Genomic DNA, 20,410 nt, shown 5'->3' with positions numbered 1-20,410 from the left:
GTGATATTTATATATTTTTTCTTGAAATCTCAATACATATTGCGATATTTTGTATGATATTTACTGCATCTCTAATATTAATTACAAGAGACCCCGAGAGACATGAATCCAGCCCATGTCACCAATTCCTCGCACGTAAAGGCCACTTACTTCATCAGGATAGTGAGGGTTGTCGGAATGGCTGCCACCTCCCACAGATCCACAGTGAGTTCAGGATTAGGACATTTTGGATAGTAATTAGAGTGGATCCGCTTGGAACCCATCAATAGTGATGATTTTTTTGTGGTCGATTTTGGACTTTTGGTTACGTTCAGTCCTTTCATTAGAGTCACTTAGAGTTTTCAAATATGAAGCTCGGTACTCTTTATGTACTGCACTGCTTGTTCCCTGAATCAAACACAGATTTTAATCAGTTCTCGGATAATCAGTCGGCACAATAATAAACTAAACATACTACAGATCTAAATTATTTCTTTAAGTAATTAAGTATAGGCCGGGGTTTCAACAGGCCTGATTTGGCCCGAATTAAGCTTTACCGGATTTGAATTGTTGCTACTTTATTTAGTTTTTAACAAAAATCAGGTGATTTTGGGTTCGACGTTTTCCATTATAATATGAACCAATTTTTATCCTTGTTTTCCCAAATCTGCCTTGGAATAATGAAATAATCAATTGAAAAAGTAGTGTTTAAGACCCCTATCCAGACACACACACACACAGAAACACACACTGACACACTTCACAGTTTATACAGAGGGAGAATTATAGTGGAATAATGCGATTAATATAGGAATGTGTACCCTTTATAGAATTTTATTTAGTTTTTTTTTTTTTTTAATGACGGGATTTGATTGAGATTGAATGACTGGAATTTAGTGGTATTATTTGTAACTAAATTCTATAGTAAACAGGGCAGAGTCTATAACCAAGGCTCTAGATGCTAACGCACCCATAATCCCGCATACTCTAGCAGTTTTATTCTTTGTATAGGGAAAGTTTGAAGACAGCTCCTTCTAGAAATTGGATTATTCATTTAATTTTGAAAACAGATACTTCTCCTATAATTCTTGTTGAGGGAGGTGTAAGTATATACCGGCAATCTAATAATGACCAATACTTGAAAATTGACAGTAAAACGGGGTTGATATGAATTTTAAATTAGAGCAAGTATATATCGCAGATTACTTGTGTCACAATCTGCGGTATATCTCGTTTTGAAACGCTAATTTATCGAAATGTTTTGCTGTATATATCCTGGTTATGTTTATCCTGAAATCTAACGTGGAAAGTTTACCAGAAAAAACTGAGCATCCTCAAATAATCCAACAACCAACTGAACAATCATCATGGCAAATACATTGAAAAGATTAGGAAAATGGGCTTCATCAATTTCTAAAACAAGATATTATTCAACCATTTGTGAAGAACAAAAGGTTCAACAGAGTGGGAAAACTGTGAATCTCTTCACTGCAATCAATCAAGCTCTTCATATTGCACTTGAAACTGATCCCCGGTATGTTTCTAACAATTCCCAAGTCTTATTTTCTTTTTATCTATGCTAAATTTTAGTTTTTTAAACTTTTTAGCTACTGATCATGCTTGTAAGTTATATTACCAGCTCATTTTCTTTGTAACTTAAACATGTAAATTGCTTCTTATGTTTATGATTCTATTGCTTAATGACATAACGAATTATAAACCACCTTTTGCTTAGTTTTTCTACAATGAAAGCATAATGAATGATAAACCTGATGCATTTCTTGAGGAACTTGTAATTTGGACAGAAACCAATTTAGCTTGGATGAATTAGCATGAACTTGTGGCTGTTGTAATTTTTAAAAGCTATGTGTTTCGTCACAACAGAGTTAATGTAAGCTCATGGAAATTGTAGTCTATGAACAGACGAACCCCATTTTGAATTGCAGAATTATGGATTTTTGCAAGTCAGTAAGTGGCCGAATTCAATTTATATTCATTTTTTTTTACAAATCAAGCATCTAGGCGAAGTTGTTACTTTTAAATACAGCTTGATGGATTTGTTTGTTTTTTACATTTCCTCATATTTTATATCTAAGGAAGAAGAGAATAATATTATCGTTAGTGAAGACTTTGACGAAAGTATGGAGTTGCTTAGCAGCTATTGGAAATGCACTCAAGAAAAACCGCTAGATACCCATTTTCGGCTTTAAATGAAATTATTTTAACATTGAATAATTGTGCCTCAAACTGATGTACTGAGAAAGTGAGAACCTGTAATAAAAACATAGACAGTGCTCACAGATATAAAGGGTGACAATGGCCTCTAGGGATCTATAAACTAGTAGTATGAAACTAGGCTCAGCCATAGCTAAATGATCTTCATTAGGAACTCCTAAAGTTCGATTGCAGTTTCTCGCGGGTCATTACATGTTAGCTAGATAGACGTGAATATAAGTGTAATCATTGGTGGCACAATAGCTTTTGAAACATTAAATCGTAATCGTTTTGATCTTCAAACTGATCGAAGTACACCAGCTAGTTGGGGAATGTGGGTACTCTTGTGTTCTTGTTATTTTCTAATGCCTTATAGTCACGTCGATGTGTATAGGAATTCCATTACTGATATATAGACAATGTCATGATCTAAATATGAAGCAACTTGATGTTATTTTGGTGAAATGAGTATTAACTTAATTCCTCTGCTGAATGTGCATTATTGCTTCGTTTTGCCTTTTGTATGATTAATTTGAATACATTACTAAACCAGTATTGTTTTTGATTGTCAAATGGTCAGAGAAATGATGACAACCATCAGTTACAATCTGTAAACTGCTTGACTTTTGTATATGAAATACCGGAGTTAAAATCAGTAGTTTCAGTGCATTATTTTGAATAATACAATCATTACAGCAAAGACATATATGAGTGAATTTGTTAATAACTAGATAATTTCATTTTCGACGTGAATGGTCACTTTCTGCTTCTTCGTTTTATTTGGAGTCTTTAGTCACCCTCAATAGTTCATATTTTTTCTTTCAGTGCTTATCTGTTCGGAGAAGATGTTGGTTTTGGTGGGGTTTTCCGGTGCACAACGGGATTGGCTGATCGATTTGGTAAAAACAGGGTTTTCAATACCCCTCTATGTGAACAGGTGTTGTATCGCCAATCGTCATAATAGCTTCAGCTTGAGATGTGGATTTTGTGCTGGTTAGACTAGTAATGGTATCAGAACCAATAGGTTTCGGAGTATTTTTCTTTCTTGTCACTTCAGAGCAGTCAAGTGTCCTGCCCTGTACTGTACGCAAAGATGCCTTATATCATTTAAGAAATATGGCTCTAATTGTCCTTAATGCTTGCAGGGTATAGTTGGTTTTGGAATTGGTCTGGCAGCAATGGTATGTTCAAAAATTTCATGATATCTAATTGGCAGTTTCACTAGTTCACCTCTTCTCGTTTAAACTTGACATTATCCTTGAATGTGACAGGGGAACCGAGCTATTGCAGAAATTCAGTTTGCAGATTACATTTTTCCCGCTTTTGATCAGGCAAGCGTTTTCTCTCTCTTTATTTATTTTTTACTGAGAAAAACAAAGTGCCGTTGCTGCAACTTACCAGGATTTCAACACGGGTCTACCTGGGTGAAAGTCAGGTATCCTAACCAGGCTGGACTACAACGGCATGCATTTTCTCTTCACATAAAGACTCTAATCAAATAATCTTCACGTACTGAAGAATCTGTAATTTTCAGATCGTCAGTGAAGCTGCCAAGTTCAGATACCGTAGTGGGAATCAATTTAACTGTGGAGGTTGAGTCTCTTTATGGTGTACTACTCAACTTGATATCTCATATTCCGGTGTTAAGAGTTGATTTACTTTCAGGTTTGACAATAAGATCCCCTTATGGAGCTGTAGGCCACGGTGGGCATTATCACTCGCAGTCGCCAGAGGCTTTCTTCTGCCATGTTCCAGGTCTAAAGGTCTGTCTCAAATTTCCCTATAATTTTGTGTGCTTGCTTCTGGCTGTTTCCGTTGATCAAATTCCCTGGATAAGGTTGAACCTTCTAAGTTACAAATCAGAGGTTCTCAGGTTTAGTTGTTTGATGAAACTGATAACGTTTTACTAATACTCGGAACTTTTTACTGAAATTGAGAGAACAAAGACTTGATGATTTATGCAATTGTACTGAACCTCAGCTGACTCCCAAATGAATCGTTAGAATATAGGGATTGATTTCTCCTAGATTCTTGGATTCGATTAACTGCATCTTTGAGTGTTTCATCTGAACCAAAATCGAATTCTCTTTATGTTCGGAACCTCCTGAACCTTTACTTTATAGGTTGTCATTCCTCGTAGTCCACAACAAGCAAAAGGGTTGTTACTGGCATGCATACGTGACCCGAATCCTACCATTTTCTTTGAGCCAAAGGTATTGTATTATTTGCTCATAGAACTTAGTAAATTTTTTACACCCTAGAACTCAACCATAATTTACTCCCTAGAACTCAACCATAAAGCTTAATGTAGTTTGGATTTCCAGTGGCTTTACCGCTTGGCGGTGGAAGACGTTCCTGAGCATGATTATATGTTGCCGTTGTCCAAGGCAGAGGTATTTGACCTTAACGTGATATTATCCGATCAACCTTTCTAGATTGAAACATCTAATTGTGTATCCTGTCATCCCAGGTAATTCGTCTAGGAAGTGACATAACACTAGTGGGGTGGGGAGCTCAACTTGCTCTCATGGAACAGGCATGCATTGATGCTGAAAAGGTCAGATTCAGTATGTATTGACCTTAAGGATATAAGATCTCATTATTTACCTCCTTCCTTGCAAGCTCTCTCTTGACGTACAAACTTTTGCAGGATGGAATATCTTGTGAGCTAATAGACCTAAAAACCTTGATCCCATGGGACAAAGAAACAGTAGAAGCCTCTGTCAGAAAGACCGGAAAGCTACTTGTGAGTGAGATACTCCCATAGAAATTGTTTATCTGATTGTGGCTCCTGCAGTTTAACCAAGTTTATGTTGTCCCATTGATAGGTTAGCCACGAAGCGCCAATAACTGGAGGCTTTGGTGCTGAAATTGCTGCTTCAATTTCTGAGAGTTGCTTCTTGAGGGTAAGCGGTTTTGTACAAATAAACTTCTTCACCAGCTCAGCTGGGACTCTTAGGTATCTACCATCAATCCTGAATAGATTACTAACGTGTTCTACATGAATGCCAGTCACTAGTCACTATTATATTGTTTTACATGTCAAAGACTTTTCTTCTTACTTGATGACTAACTGATTACATGGATTGCTCTGAAACATTGAGACTATCTTGCAAATGTTAATATTATGGAAAGTGCTTCAGCGTTGTTATGACAATCATCATTTCCTCTTTGTTAAAAATGGAAGAACCAAATCATATTCGAACTCAGGTTCACAAGCAAATTACCAACAAGTTAAGATACAACATCCATCCTCACAATGACTCGAACATATCTTAGACCAAGAGAGGGTTAGAGCAAAGTGAGCTACCATTTTCACTCTTTCATGTTTTCATAATGGGTGCCTTAACTTTCATAAGTAACATCCCACAAGAATATGGTATTAGTTGTCTTTTACTGTTCTTGGGCTTGTATTGGTTTCAGTAAGATGATTTAATATGCTGAATTTTTTAATTGCACTAGAATGGTTGGTCTCACTCACATCGTGCTGCTTGAAAACTACACCTTCAATTTCCGCTCAGATTTTTGCTTATGTAGTTTTCAGGTGGAGAGAGGATTTGTGTAGCATGAAATGCTTTTAAGGGAAGTTATATGGCTTGAGCTTATTTTCGGTATCTTTCCCAATGTCAAGTCAATGGTTTCAGTACATATTTTCTGGAAACTTTATGTCTGGTTACTGTGCCTGTTAGTGGTGGTAAATGTTGTTGGATAGTTGAAGGCCCAAAAAATAGGCTCAACAAAGCCATGGTAGTACTTTATACAATGACATGATTAGTGATAAATCAGATGTTAGTTACAGGTAAATGTGCTGTTTAATGGTCTTTGCGTTAAGAATGTGAAAATGACTTGGCGGTGTATTTGCAGCTAGAAGCTCCTATAGCCAGAATCTGCGGACTTGACACTCCATTTCCTCTTGTTTTCGAGCCATTTTATATGCCAACCAAGAATAAAGTAAGTTACCATCAATCTGTTATGTTTGTTGATTCCAGTTCCTAAGACATCCTCCTACCAATTGACTTTCATTTCTTTTGATACATATATCTTGTCACCCAAATTAAATGCAGATCTTCGACGCGATCAAAGCAACTGTGAATTACTAGAACACATGAAGTATGCTACTTAAAGGACTTAAAGGGTCTCGTGAGGAATTTTGGTTGCCCACTTCTTCATATGTAATATATCCAAAGATAAACGGGACTCCGTCACTCAGATTACTTGAGTTAAAACCCACCAACCGACCAACTGTGAATCATTGTTTGATCTTGTAGACCCGTTAATTATTTTTGCAAAGAACTAAGAAAGGTCCCAATGTATTAACACGATCTAGATATCTTCAATCTGACATGATCCCCAACGATGCAAGATGAATTTCATGCTCATTAGTGTGATCTTCCAGCCTAGTGGTTCAAGAAAGCCAACCTCATCAAAAGAGCTGAAGAAAAACACAAACCTAAACCTTCAAAACTTAACTGAGTTGGTTTACCTCTATTCATATTACGGAAAGATTAGTAAGAAAATAAGAAATGAAACAACGAACAAACATACAAAAGTTAAAAGGGCATACAGATTTTGAAGTAGCTAAAAAAGTAGTGCTTACGTATTTACGTATGCAACATGTATCCTATTCAATAGAAATGCACTAAAACACTTATATTAAGTAACACGTATCAAGACTCGAGCAAAATTGATAGTACACGCAGTCTTACTGCAACAAATTTAATTGCAGCAATACCATCACTTAAGTAATGGGAAAAAAACAAACTGCATCAAGCCATCCCATTCAAAGACAAATCTTACGATTATTGGATTGGTAAATGACATAAATAGGAGAACTATTTTAATAGAGTTTACATTGAAGAAAAAAAATTCAATGATCTCATTCCACCACCTTGCTTAAATCAGAACCCACTGAGACCTAATCTACAAAGGAAAAAACATAATAGTGAAAGCCCACCCAGACACTACAGACTCCATCTTTTGACTCAAGTAATGTATCATGATGCGACGCCACTCAAAAGTCTCCTTTCAACCTCTATTTACATTATAATGCGGCTTCAGTAACACAGAAGCAGAGCCAACTGGTTACACTTCAGAATTAACCGCAGGATCTTACATTGAACACAAATCTGCACTCAAAAGCATAATATCACAGATTAGCATTATACTCCAATATCAGACAGGAATAACTTGGATTCTGGATGGCAACTATACACTACCCCTCTGCACTTATACAATAAGGCCCTTTGAACATTATATCCTAAAGATATCAAGAGTAATATATCAAAATCACCACTTACCATTGCTGGGTTTTTCTGAACTCTGTAAGCACAGGATATATGTTCTCAAAAGCAGTATAAGTCTCATCTCGCACCTTTAAATCAGAAAAGACATTCAATTATACTTTTGCTAGAATTAAAATGAAGCGGAAACCACTAGTGAATTTTAAACCCAGCAGAAAAGTAGCACCAATACCTTTGCACCTGTAAGGACAATTTTTCCCGACACAAAGATGAGTAACACAATCTTAGGTTGTTTCATACGATAGATCAAACCTGGAAAGAGTTCTGGTTCATACTGTACAAAGAAGAAGTAACTAGGTAAGAAGGTGCATTGGGAAAGCCCAACAAAATGCATGACACAGAAGTTATATACCTACACACTCTAAGCCTAGTCTAGGAAATTTTGGCTTTGTAAGAAAAAATAACCTATATAGCTGGGAAGTGGATAGTATTTAGAGTCCCATCTAAGAACTTCACAAAAAAAATTATGGGATACATCCTTTTAAGGAAGACTAACAATTTCGTAACAGTTACTTCTCTAGGCGTATTATAACAAGCTATGATACAATAGATTGAGCTCAAGCATAAATACCTTTTAATTAGAATAGTGAAGTGCGCTAATAATGAATGATCACTTACACTAGAAAAGGCACCATGAGAATATGCAAGACCTTCAAGCCTGATGGGGAATTTGACATCACAAGAGCCCACAATATTCTGAATCTTGAAATCCTAAACATCAGGAAAAAAACAATCTCAGATAATAGAAACAGTAATTGAAGGAATGTACTGAAGGTGACGTGAACAAGAAAAAGGTCTAAAACACATAATGGAAGGAACAACTGTGTACCTTAAACTTTGCTGGAAACCCAAGCTTCTGAATAATTCTAGCATACTGGATAACATAGATATCATGTCAGATTAACAAACAGCTTGATGCGGACTTAATAGCTAAAGCTCACTTTGTGGTTCTACGAAAAAAAGTCATATCCATTTCCTTTGTTCAAGAATGAGACTAAAGCAATTTTCTATTTGTCTGCTAATTTTTCCGAATTTTTTTTCCATCACAGGATACGCTCACTACTTCTCCTAGAATTATGTAATGTTTAAAGCTTAAACCAAAGGTCGAGTAAAAAACAATCTTAAGAAGCCATCATTACCTTCCTAGCTGCCAGCTTGGATTGTTGTTCACTCTTGGCACCAGTACAGACCTGTAAATGGTCAGCTACAATTAAGTCATCGAGGTAAATTGAATAATTGTCACAAAAGATGAGAAAAACTAAATTCGCAATTAATCCTCTTACAAGTCACAACCTTAAGCATAAATCACTGTTATAAAAGACACGTCCCAAACAAGCTTACGATTAAATCAATACTACAAAAATACATGTTGCATCTGCAAGCATGCACTAAAGCTGGAAGACAATTTCTTTGGTGGGAAAGTGGGTTATTTAATCGTTGGCATTTCTGATTTCTGCTTCAACACCATGATTTATTGGAATAATAAGCAAACAAATAGAGTTCCCAATAATTCCTTTAATTAATAAGTACTACTACAAAACAAACAAAAGTATAATTGTATAAATTAACATTAAATAACCAGAATAATTGGTGTCCAACCCATAGACAGAAACTAACTACAAAACGAACTCAGGTATAAATTATCACTGGCTTTGAGCACGTGTGAAACATGCTTCGCACATAAGCAGAAGCACAAAATGAGTGGGACCTTAACTGAAAAAAAAAAAAAAAAAAAAAAAAAAAGGGGGACAAAAACTTGTTGGTGGGGACCTCAGCCGAAAAAAACAAAATAAATAGTTCCCAGATTACCAATATACCCCTACCTACAGCTATAACTTGTTTTCTGTACAAAGGATACAAAAGTAATTTCAATATGTTGGACACCATGACAGTTAACCGACTGGTTCCTATGCGCCTCATTATATTTGTAGTAAAGATTAAATAACCAAAATAATTGGTTTCCAATCAAATAGGACAGAAAATATTTCAGGTTCAGGGTTCGTCTAGTCATGGATAACATCTTATTTTTCTTTCCCTGTTTTTTTTCCAACTCTTTGAAAGTAGGCAATTTGGAATCCCCTGTGCAATCTTTAACATTATATAAGCCAAATCCCCCAAGCTACAAACTATGCATCTTATCGATTCAGCATGTCCAAATAACCATAGCACCCAGAATGATGTCAAAGGCACAAAATAGAAAATTTCAAGGATTTTAGAAAAAAAAAAAAAAGTTGCTGAACAGTTGAGATGCTACATGAGACCACAAGCAAATGACAGTTGTATATCAATCACTTTTTTCACTAAGACAAAGGACGCCATGCACATAGAATACAGTATCTGATAACAGAAGGTGATGCTCCTCTTTTACTGGTTAATGAAAACCTGATATGAAAACCCGAGTGGATAAATAATCATTGTATGTAAATCATGTAATTGGTACTGGAATTCGATGAACCGCCAAACTCACCATTTTACCAGAAGCAAAAATCAATGCCGTTGTCTTGGGATCTCTTATTCTCATAATGACTGCAGCAAAACGCTGCAACGAAACATTTACAAAATCAGATCAACACTATTTCCAGGTAACTAAAAATAAAATTACAATCAAGAAAAGCAGTCATGTACTTGTATGGCAGTAATTCTGATGGTCAAGTATGACCAAAATGACTTTGGAACCTAAGTCCAATGCCTATGTCGATTTTAGGGTTCGACAATCTTGTTCCTCGCGAAGAACACGAACTCCCACACAAGAATTCAATTGAGAAAACCTTTCTCTAACAATCAAACTTTATTATTCATCAACACTAACTATGGCCAAGGCCTACAACTCAATTTATAACTTTCTACAACTTTGATAATAGAAACCTATTCTAAAAATAATTCTAATCAAAATAGAAACATTTTCGTAATTAAAATAACCCCACAAATAGAAATAGCCTAAAACACTCTAAAACACTAATTAAACTCAATCCTGAAAATCCCTAAAAATACTAACAGTAACTAATTTAAGGATTATTAACTCTATGATGCATCAAACTCTTATGATTAGCCATCTACTTGGTATGTAATTATAAAAACCCAAATCAAGCTGCTTAAAACTTCACATTAGATTGATAACTGATATAAATTTCGCAGGATATATCAGTTTATGAACACTTGAAAACCCAAATATGGTTTCAAAGTAAGTTAAGAGTAATAAATTTTGGAAAACATATTGGGTTCATGAACATCTGATTCTTTAATTGCTGGATAACAATAAGATAAAGCTTCTAAATGCTCCTTAAATGAAATGAAATCCATGGTCTATAATCAACATACCTTGGGATTATACTCCGCATTACGAGCCTGGAGAGCAATCGACTTAAGATCCAATTTGCAATCCAAGTTCACTGTTGACACAATGTTCCTACATATATTCATGAAAGCCATTTAAATGATCGTGAACATTGTCTTCACTAACACATAACGATAAATATTTTCAATATTGGAAAACATAGGCAATATATGTACAGGTAACCAATATCTATAGTCCATATTATATATCTACCTAACTTTACCACCCTTTTCACCATCTTTGCTTTGACACGTATACAGTGATCTACACTTTAGAAGGTGTTTATTTCTCCTTACATAACAAAGGTGTACGCTGAAACATACACACCAAGGCTATGGTGGTATTGGCCTGTTACAATTTAGAGAATGCTACCCAAATCGATTTTTTTCTCAGTGCGCCAACCCTCTGGCTTCCAACCCAGAAAACCAACAAAACTTGACCATAGCTTCAGATTTTGGATGTTGATGATCACAATATGGCATCACTTTAGATGTGTAGTTTCCTACTTATGTTTGTATTTTAATGGTTGACGGATTCATATACAAATGAAAGTGCGTAATTACTCAGGTAACTGTGTTTGTTTATTAATCTGGTTACATACCAAACGCATCCTGTAAAATTTGGGGACCAGAAGATTTCAAAATTGTCAGTACGCATTCACAACATATAAAGTTACTTTTAATTTTCTTGCATCTGGGTATCATCATATACCCATCAAGGATTCCAATAATATTAGACAAACTAGCAACAATTTTATTAAAGAGCTATAAAATTACATATCCATCCAGCTCCTGATCAAACCAATCATTAAAAAACACATCTTTACATACAACAACCACTTACTGTAGAGTGGGAACAATTCCAGAAGGATGCTTGGCTAGATCTACAGGTTGACTCCCCCCTTCCAATACAGGATCAGCCATTTATAATACCACCCCTGAAATCAATTTAACAATTTCTTTTAAATAAAAAAAATATTACGTTTTTAAGAGGCGTCCGAGTTGGTTAGATTTAATTAATTACAGGTTTTGTAGATCTCGAAACGAGAATAGTGAAATTATTAGAGACGTTGAGAAGAGATGAAGAGGTAAAAATTGAAAAGAGGTGTCTTTTATAGGTTATGGGGAGAAGATCTAGAGATTATAAGAGGGGGAGCTCTCTTTGTCTCTGGGTTTCGGATGGATGAGTTTGTGTTTTTCAGGAAAGAGAAAAAAACAGGTAAGGCGGTGATAAGAATGAGCTGTTCGCTTATGTATGGTGGGTTCGACTATATATAGTCGTTGACTTGTTATGTTGGGATTTAGCCGGTGGGATGTAAATCTTACTGGGTAGTGCCAGTTTTCCTTCGATATTTTGGTTTCCCCACTTTTCGTGCTTCTACACTTCACTTGCTCACTTACTCACTTCACTTCCTTTATTTTACATTTCGGGATCACGGATCACCTACTGTAGTACTGTTTTAATTCGGTTAGCTATTTCGAAAGTTAAAATCTTGATATTGGCTAGAAGTTTGGACCAGTGTGTTGATCCTTTGCAAATTATGAAGTTCACAGCTAATTTTTCACTGATAAAATATCTAGATCATATATTTGATGAAGAAAAAAAAAACGTGAACGTCCTTGGTGGAGGCGTGGAGCACATTCCTTCCTAAGAGCATTCCCAATGCTGATGGATATACTGGGAATGTAAAAATATTCACTTCCAAAATGATTCAAAACATTTGTCCCAATGTGAAGGTGAATATAAATGTGACTATTTTCTCAAGTCAAAACGAGGGTGAAATTTTCAACTGAGATAGTGGCTGAGTTGTGGAATGTTGAATTCCGTCTTATGTGTTTTTTTTTTTTTTTTTTTTAAATCGGTTTTTTTTCCAAACGGGATGTTGGATTCCATCTCGCATGTTTTCGATTTTTTCGGGTTTTTTTTTTTAACTTCAGACGGATGTTTTATTCCGTCCGGCGTATTTTTTCAATTTTTACATTCAAATGGAATCCAATATCCCGTCCAAGATTATTTTTCACATTTGTATTGTGCAGTCTCATCTTGTTTTTCACCAAAACGGTGGAAAATAAAAAAATATTGCCTATATAAAGGGTGAATAACAGTGGCTTGCATTGGAAATGCTCTAATTAGCTAATTATCATTGATGAAAACAAAAATGTATTTTCATAATAACAAAATAAAATAGAACGTGTTATTATAAGGACCTGGTTCAATTTGAAAACGACTCGAGGACAATAGTTAAGTAATTAATGATAACAATCAAATATATGTCATTAATCTATAATAAAATAAAATAAAAATTCAATGCCAAATTTCCCATTCAGCGAGATTTGAGGAGCCAGAATTTTATTTTGGATATGTATTTTGAAAGTGATTGTAGGGGTGGAACTAGGGCGGGTTAGGTTGGGTTGAGGCATAATCCAGGCCCAACCCGAGTTTCAAATGTGTCAAGTGTCAACCTGAGCCTAGGACCAAGCCCTAATTGGTCTTTAAATTTTCAGTTCAAGCCCTAGCCCGACTAATTCGGGTCGGGTTGGTCAAATGTTTCAATTTTTTTTTTTTTTTGAATTATGAGGTAAAAAAACATTGAAATTGAAATCTTCTAATAAAATAAAAAGAATTTAATTGTTTGAAAGGAAAATTGACTTTGTTGATTATATTATGATTAACTATTATAACCCTCCTCCTAGATGAGCCAATTATGATTTCTCCTAACTAAATGGGGAAATTAGGGTCTCTCCCCAGAGTTTATTCTCTCTAAAATAGAGATACTTAACCTTATTTTTTACAAAACTAAAATAAATTAAATATATACATACATATATGCACACATGCTTGGGTTTTTCGAGTTTTTGGTATTCTAACCCGAGTCCAATCTAAAATCGAGTCGGGTTTTGATTTTACAAACCAAGCATGGACCACGGATATGACATGTTAGTCTAGGACCAACAAAAGTCGGGTTTTAGTCCATCGGACTTGGGCTAACCCGACCCAAATTCGACCCTTAGGTAATTTGCCAATTAGTGTATACGGGCCTGTTTGGCAGCATGAATTGCCCAACCTATAGAAAGAATAAGACCATGTATACTAGGTCTTACTGTTTGGTCCAGTTCATTTTATGAATTGGGCCCACAACTACTGAGTAAGGTATAAACAAGATAAATTGTGAAACTAGAAAAAACGTGGATAGTGGATATTTGGGTTTAGTTAAATACCGTAATACAAGGGAGAAATACAGGAAAAAGAAAACATCATTTTATTATTCATTCGAGTTATACATTCAAAAAATCAAACATTCTTCTTCACCCACTTATTTTCTTCTCTCACAAATTCCTCCCTTCACATTTCCAAATTAAAATTAGAGATAAAAAACAGGAGAAGCAAGCAACAAAAAAAACATAAACATTTTATGACTTATTCTTCTTCACCGTCTCCATTATGATCGACCGACCACCATTTTTATTTTTCTATGAAATTATGTTAAATTGAAGTTTGATTTTTCTTTTTGAAATTACTGATATGAATTTTGTTTGGTCGATTTGTATGTTTTTTTATTTTATTTTGGGGGATTTTTATTCCATTAGGAGAGTTGAAAAAAAAAAACAATGAAAAACAATATGAGACAATCCCTCTAAAGTAAAAGGGACCAAACAAATAATAGAGTAATTATTTTGGGAGTATTCACCATTTGTTTTTCATATCCCAAACACGATCCAGTACTACCGAATTTTACATGGCCAAACAGATTCCAAACTGAATGTCATAATTCCAATGGATATTTCAGTTAAGAAAAAAAACCAAAAAAACAACAATATTTAATGATTCCAAAATTAATCGAAATCAAACTATGACAGAGGGGTAGACCGTAGAAATATTATGAATTTCGGTTTTCCAGATTTCTAAAATTATGATAATTCCGAAATATTGAATATTAACAACCTTTGACTAAACATTTGCCAAGTCTAGGCGAGCAAGTACATAAACTGCCAATCTAAACATAGCCACCATTAGCCCGAATAACCTGCCCATTAACCCATTCACTAGAATCCCCAGCCAAAAACCCAACAATAGGAGCAATATCTTTAGTCAACCCGAGTCGACTCAATGGACACTCATTAATAGCCCTCTTCACCTGCTCCTCACTCTTCCCCTCAAAAAACATATCAGTAGCAATAGGCCCCGGTGCCACACAATTAGCAGTAATCTTCATTCCTTTTAATTCTTTAGCCAATATCTTCACCATAGTCTCAACAGCAGCTTTGGAAGCAGCATACGCACCAAACCCAACACGTAATCCACCAATCATTGATGATGATATCATTATAATTCTCCCACCCCCATTACGTGTCAAACGATTAGCTGCTTCTTTGCAACATAAAAATGCTCCTTTTGTGTTCACGTTAAACACTGTATCGAAATCTGATATTTCAGTGTTGGCTATTGTTGGGTATTTTGAATCGATTACTCCAGCTGAGTTGACTAGGATGTGGGGTTGAGTTTGGAAGAATTGTTCAGCTGTGTCGAATAGGAGTTTGACTTGTGTTGGCTCGGAAATATTGGCTTTGATTGAAATGGCACGTGGGGTGGATAATGTGGGGGTGTTGATTTCGGCGGCTAGTTGATCGGCTAGTGATGAGTTGGTTGTGTAGTTGAGGACTAGTTTTGCACCTAGTGACGCGAGATGAAGAGCGATTTCACGACCGATTCCTCGAGATGCGCCTGTTACGATTGCGACTCGGTCTTCGAGGGGGCGTGCAGGGGTGCGGGTTGAGTTTGCCATGGGTGAAAATGGGGATGAGGAGAAGTTTTGGGGGTTGCCACGGTTGGTTTTATAGAGTGGGGTTTTTGGTTGGTGATTGGATCTGAATTGTGTAAGAGGACCACACGGGCGTGTTAAACTGTTAGTTGGTGTGTCAGTACTCAGTACATCTCGGCTCAGTGTTCACTGGGTTTTGTCCGTCCCAACTAAAAGTTGCTGTGGAGGGTGTGTCTATTTTTTTTTACTTACCCCTCCAAAAGTTTGTACTCTTTTTGTGAAAACTCTCAATTTTCAAAATAATTAGTGATTGCTATTTAATATATATAATAACAATTTTACCCCTAAAAAATAGTCACCATTAACCAATTTTATAAACATTTGTGAAACAAATGAGATGAAGGGTACTACGAATAAGAATCAGATATATCAAATAAGTGTTTCACAACCTGGTTCTTACATTGGTACGAAGAAGAGACGCACCATGTCGTGCACACTTAGAAGTCCGGTTTCAACAGACAAACCGAGTTAGTGCACAGTTAGAAAACCGAGTTGATTTGAAATTTTGTTTTATATTGAAATTTCAAAATCCTATATATATAAAGGCAGGATTGTTTACTCAAAAGACATACAAAATATACAAGAAAAAAATTTCATTCTCACACTTATAAAAAATTAGCTATTGTGAAAATAGACATCATTAATCGAACCATGTTATATCTTGTGTTTTATTGTGATAAGTTTTACTTTACATGTTATTTGTTTGTTTGTAATAATTAATTTCATAATTTAGGTTTGTAGTTGTTGGTTATAGTCAAAACTTAGATTTTTCGATTGGAATTTAGAATGTTTATATAAAAATATCTTAGTTGGAATTGATTAGTATCGTTTTCTCCAGATGGACTAACATCGAAATATATCTAATTATTCGTTAATATACAATTCCAATATATTCACCAGCCAGCACCAAATAATATATAAAACTAAAAAAAAACACCTAGAAAGTACAGAGTCCCACAAATATTTCCAACCAATTATAGAAAAAACATAAAAAATTGCAAAAGAAAAAGTAGGAAAACGAAAGGAGAGAAAAGAAAAAGAAAAGTTGTTATTATCATTATCCTAGACACAGCGCCGTATAGCGTGTAAAGTCCTCCTCCGATAATTAAGTTAGAACGGGCAGCTTGACCCACCACCCCTTCATTTCGGGCAATACGGGCAGATGCTCACCCCTCCCCTCTTATGACTCGTGCAGTGACGGTGTTGTCCATTATTTTTTTCCTTCCCCTTAAAACCCCTATAGCACCCACCACCCCCTTCTATCCCTCAACTTTCTCTCCCCTTCCTTCTTTTCCCGATCAATCATCCATTCTCATCTAGGTCAGATTTCTCATCTCCCCCAATTCGTCAATTTTTTTATTTTTTTTTTTAAATTTTTGTTGATGATTTGATGTAAAGTTTAAATTTTTATGGTAGAATTAGTTTGTTTGTTATTTACTTATGGTGATCTGTCTGTTTAATTTTGTTTATGATTTTATTAAGAAAAATAAATTAAGTTGACCGATTAAAAATTTCGATTTTAGTAAACTTATTATTGGTTATGTCTCTAATTTTTGTTTTAATTGATCATAGTAGCCAGTGCATATAAATTGTTTCGTTGATTCTAACTATTATTGAATGGAAGAAAGAAGGATAATGAAATTGTATAAGGAGGAATTATAAATTTTGAATTTTTTAGGCGTTGCTTTTAACAGTTTTCAGCGTATGTTTGAAGCCTTCTTAATTACTAGCCTCACTACTAATTTTTTTGGTGCAACACTCTTTTCTTTAGAACTCTCAATATGGGCTTCCATTTCAAGCTCATAAGATTACTTTGAACTTGTGAAAGTTATACTCTCAATGGGTACCCTCAATCCAGACGAGTAGGAAGACTTTTTTAAAATGTTACACATGCATGCATAACGGTCTGGGGATTTAGACAGTCTCCTGCTCTCCGTTCCATTCACCCATTGATCTGGAAGTGAGCTGTTTAGAGGGTCCTTTGAACACTTGTTAGGATAAACACATAGGCACTTTCAATATCAGTTTAGTAGTGGATTATGTTGTGCTTGATGGTTTGAAGAACTGCAGATTGTCCCCTTTTACATCATATCAAATGAATATATTTGGTACTTGTGATGTACAGTAATCTTTACTGAAAATTGTAACGGAACTTGAGCTAAAAGTGGACAGTTTTAGGCATTGTGCCCGAGTTAAGTACTTTAAAATTGTTAGAGGATCCCGGATATATGGTTTAAGCTTTTTAATGGCTTTATTCTTCTGTTCTCTTTTTTTATTTTATTTTTTAGTTCCTTCTGAAGATATGGTATTTAATTAGGTCCTGAAGTTGAACTTGTGCTCAATGCTCAGCTGACTGCATTCTAGTGCGTGGCTGAGAAGGTTGGGTTTGGGCCCTTACTGTAAAATGAGTTCTGTTGGACCATTTGGAAGATTCTGATTTGCAAATTTTTCATTCTGGAACAGCTGACAAGGAGTCAGGTCTCTGCTGGATTTTACATTTGGGAAAGGAAACTGGGAGGGAGAGAGATTGCATCTGATTCACAAGCGTCGTTCATCTCTGATATTTTACTAGTATTGAAGGCATCTGACAGCTACTGGCTGTCTCTTTTTGTCAGTTTGAACTAGAGGTTTTATTGTTCTACTACTTGTTAAATTATGGCACAAGAAAGTTGGAAGAAGGAGACAGACGAGACTGAATGCCAAACTCCAAGTGGACCTGTTTTGTGTGCAAACAATTGTGGCTTCTTTGGAAGCTCTGCCACCAATAACCTCTGCTCCAAGTGTTACAGAGACATATTTATGAAACAACAGCAGCAGCAACTCAAGACGGCTCTTATCATACCAGCTTCAGATAATATATCTTCTTCTGCTATTTCACTTCGGTTTGAACCTGCGGTGGAAAGGACTCAGAAGATCGAAGATAGTTATATCCCAAAAGTTGAGGAAGGTCCATCATCTGGGTTAGTTGACAAGCAGCCAGCAAATCGTTGTTTGACTTGTCGTAAACGGGTTGGCTTGACCGGATTCAAGTGTCGCTGTGGGGGTACATTTTGCTCTGTTCATCGGTACTCTGAGAAGCACGAGTGCTCGTTTGACTATAAGAGCGCTGGTAGGGATGCCATAGCAAAGGCAAATCCTGTTGTGAAGGCTGAAAAGATGGAGAAGATCTAATGGCATCTTTGCTTGAATATGTTGAGAGAGTAAGAAGCTAGTGTTGCTATGTGTCCGAATTGTGTTCTGCAGTATTAAATAGCAATAGGTAACTATTTGTGAAGGAGGCATGAAAAAAATAGACAAATGGATGTTCCCCAACTTCAAATAGCAATAGGTAGCTATTTGTTTCTCGTGTCGTCAGGTTGTGATCCTCTCTCAACCAGATATATGTTTTTCAGGTTTCTTGGTATTTGCATATGATCTTTACATTTTGAGAACAATCAAACAGCAGTTTAAGTGAGTTGCTATGTTAAGTGGTCTGTGCTTGTTAACTCCATATCTACATTTGAATGGTATTGATGTTAAGATGGGTTAACTCAGTTGAGCCTTCATCATCTTTCAGAGCAGCCTTTATTCAATGTCCCTAATTGCTTGTTGGTTGTTTTACACCTGATTTTAGTAAGATTAGTTGTGTTGCAATAATTGTTTTGCCATCAACTTTAGTATTATTCTTCAGATCATCCCTGAACAGTATTGTGGCATTTCTGAGTCCCCCACTATTTTGACCATCTTATAATTTCAAGCAAAAAAAAAAAAAAAATTCTATCCGTGTTCTTTGATATTCTCATTTTAATTCTTGAAATTCATTGAGTTAAGAACTCTTCTTTTATTTCTTTTGCTAGATATTCCCTTTTTAGAGAAGAGACATGCCTTTAATAATGTGGTTAGAAGAGTTACAACTCTGATTCGTTTTCAACCTGCTGCGAAGGTGATTTTGGAGAGCTATCAAGTTGCTCTATGTTGCTCTTTTCCATCAGTCTTTGAGAGCTTGAGTTCACGACCTGCAAATGTTCCTGCTGCTTTACAAAGGCCATATTGAACACCTCATGTCCCTCACCAGTCACCACTTTCAAATTCCACCCTGTATTCGACTAGGCAAGTCTACAAAGCAAAAGAAACATTCTATCGTGTTTGTTGATCTTGTCATCTTTTTTTTTCCCGAAGTATAATGAGCTTAGAAGTTAGAACTCAACGAGTCTGTTATTGTCTCCTTAATTCCCATTTTAGTGATGACTTTATGAAGGTTTAATTTGGACTGATTCTGGAGATCTGTCATTGCCCTTTTCCATTAGCATCTCCGCATCACAACAAACCTTTTTGAACATCTTATATGGGCTATACGATAGTAGCAGTCTAACAGAGGTAACAGAGGTGGTGTGGCCGCAAAGTGTGTCTTGGCGTTTGTTAAAGCGTTAATTACTTGGTCCATTTGCCCTTTATAGGCGATTGCTTGGGATGAATATCTACGATCGGTCCATGGAAATTCTATCTTGACCTTGGTTGGCACTCACGTATTCTTTGCTACTGATTTCTAGTTTTCTATTGCCAATTACGAGAGACCTACAAAATTAAAATAACTAGGAATTTACTTAGTCTTGCTGTGGTGAATTCCTGGATTAACAGATTGTTACTGTTTGGTGGACTACATTTTCTGTGAGGACTAAGCAGTGAGCTATCATAGATACTTCTTGCGTTGCTTCTACTTCAGCACTTACCATTTGAAAAGAGTTTCTTGCCTCATTGTTATTGAACACGATTTTCTTGTGAGTA

General features: G+C 35.7%; 3 protein-coding genes and 1 pseudogene across 14 annotated transcripts; 2 read left to right on the top strand and 2 right to left on the bottom strand.

Annotated features, from left to right (window-relative positions):
* Nucleotides 1-1,247: 1,247 nt before the first annotated feature.
* LOC147483393 (2-oxoisovalerate dehydrogenase subunit beta 1, mitochondrial-like) lies at nucleotides 1,248-6,515 on the top strand. 6 transcript variants are annotated; one of them, XR_015206124.1, is made up of 14 exons: nucleotides 1,248-1,513; nucleotides 3,019-3,130; nucleotides 3,339-3,374; nucleotides 3,465-3,524; nucleotides 3,728-3,785; nucleotides 3,859-3,956; nucleotides 4,317-4,406; nucleotides 4,518-4,586; nucleotides 4,664-4,750; nucleotides 4,844-4,939; nucleotides 5,022-5,099; nucleotides 5,731-5,804; nucleotides 6,058-6,144; nucleotides 6,258-6,515. XR_015206124.1 is itself a non-coding variant. In XM_086580619.1 (13 exons), the coding sequence occupies exons 1-13, from the start codon at nucleotides 1,347-1,349 to the stop codon at nucleotides 6,291-6,293; spliced, it is 1,074 nt and encodes a 357-aa protein (XP_086436745.1). In that variant the 5' UTR covers nucleotides 1,248-1,346; the 3' UTR covers nucleotides 6,294-6,515. The 6 variants fall into 6 exon arrangements, 2 of the variants coding, with proteins under 2 accessions (XP_086436745.1, XP_086436746.1); XR_015206122.1 differs by having other exon boundaries at nucleotides 5,022-5,152; XR_015206121.1 differs by having other exon boundaries at nucleotides 5,022-5,152; nucleotides 5,738-5,804; nucleotides 6,258-6,402.
* Nucleotides 6,516-6,972: 457 nt separating this feature from the next.
* Nucleotides 6,973-12,073, bottom strand: LOC147483392 (TATA-box-binding protein). Of its 4 annotated transcripts, XM_086580625.1 has the most exons (10): nucleotides 11,851-12,073; nucleotides 11,671-11,764; nucleotides 10,812-10,899; nucleotides 9,961-10,032; nucleotides 8,633-8,683; nucleotides 8,323-8,367; nucleotides 8,112-8,204; nucleotides 7,666-7,767; nucleotides 7,491-7,564; nucleotides 6,973-7,319 (listed from the first exon to the last, which is right to left on the bottom strand). In XM_086580625.1, coding segments are annotated over exons 2-10 (606 nt in total). In that variant the 5' UTR covers nucleotides 11,751-11,764; nucleotides 11,851-12,073; the 3' UTR covers nucleotides 6,973-7,318. The 4 variants fall into 4 exon arrangements, with proteins under 4 accessions (XP_086436751.1, XP_086436750.1, XP_086436749.1 ...); XM_086580624.1 differs by having other exon boundaries at nucleotides 11,671-12,073; XM_086580623.1 differs by lacking the exon at nucleotides 6,973-7,319 and having other exon boundaries at nucleotides 7,487-7,564; nucleotides 11,851-11,990.
* A 2,618-nt stretch (nucleotides 12,074-14,691) lies between these two features.
* LOC147483391 (NADPH-dependent aldehyde reductase-like protein, chloroplastic pseudogene) lies at nucleotides 14,692-15,932 on the bottom strand (annotated as a pseudogene). Its single transcript, XR_015206229.1, has one exon. The product of XR_015206229.1 is annotated as an NADPH-dependent aldehyde reductase-like protein, chloroplastic pseudogene (transcript).
* An 893-nt stretch (nucleotides 15,933-16,825) lies between these two features.
* On the top strand, nucleotides 16,826-19,179 carry LOC147483390 (zinc finger A20 and AN1 domain-containing stress-associated protein 9-like). 3 transcript variants are annotated; one of them, XM_086580752.1, is made up of 3 exons: nucleotides 16,831-16,966; nucleotides 17,964-18,025; nucleotides 18,110-19,179. In XM_086580752.1, exon 3 carries the CDS (start codon nucleotides 18,302-18,304, stop codon nucleotides 18,815-18,817), a length of 516 nt encoding a protein of 171 aa, XP_086436878.1. In that variant the 5' UTR covers nucleotides 16,831-16,966; nucleotides 17,964-18,025; nucleotides 18,110-18,301; the 3' UTR covers nucleotides 18,818-19,179. The 3 variants fall into 3 exon arrangements, with proteins under 3 accessions (XP_086436877.1, XP_086436878.1, XP_086436879.1); XM_086580753.1 differs by having other exon boundaries at nucleotides 16,913-16,966; nucleotides 17,996-18,025; XM_086580751.1 differs by lacking the exon at nucleotides 17,964-18,025 and having other exon boundaries at nucleotides 16,826-16,966.
* Nucleotides 19,180-20,410: the final 1,231 nt, after the last annotated feature.

Source organism: Coptis chinensis, chromosome 8, assembly GCF_015680905.1.
Source record: "Coptis chinensis isolate HL-2020 chromosome 8, ASM1568090v1, whole genome shotgun sequence".
Classification (NCBI taxonomy): domain Eukaryota; kingdom Viridiplantae; phylum Streptophyta; class Magnoliopsida; order Ranunculales; family Ranunculaceae; genus Coptis; species Coptis chinensis.
The sequence above is the reverse complement of the archived record's forward strand: the minus strand, read 5'-3'. Positions and strand labels throughout refer to the sequence as shown.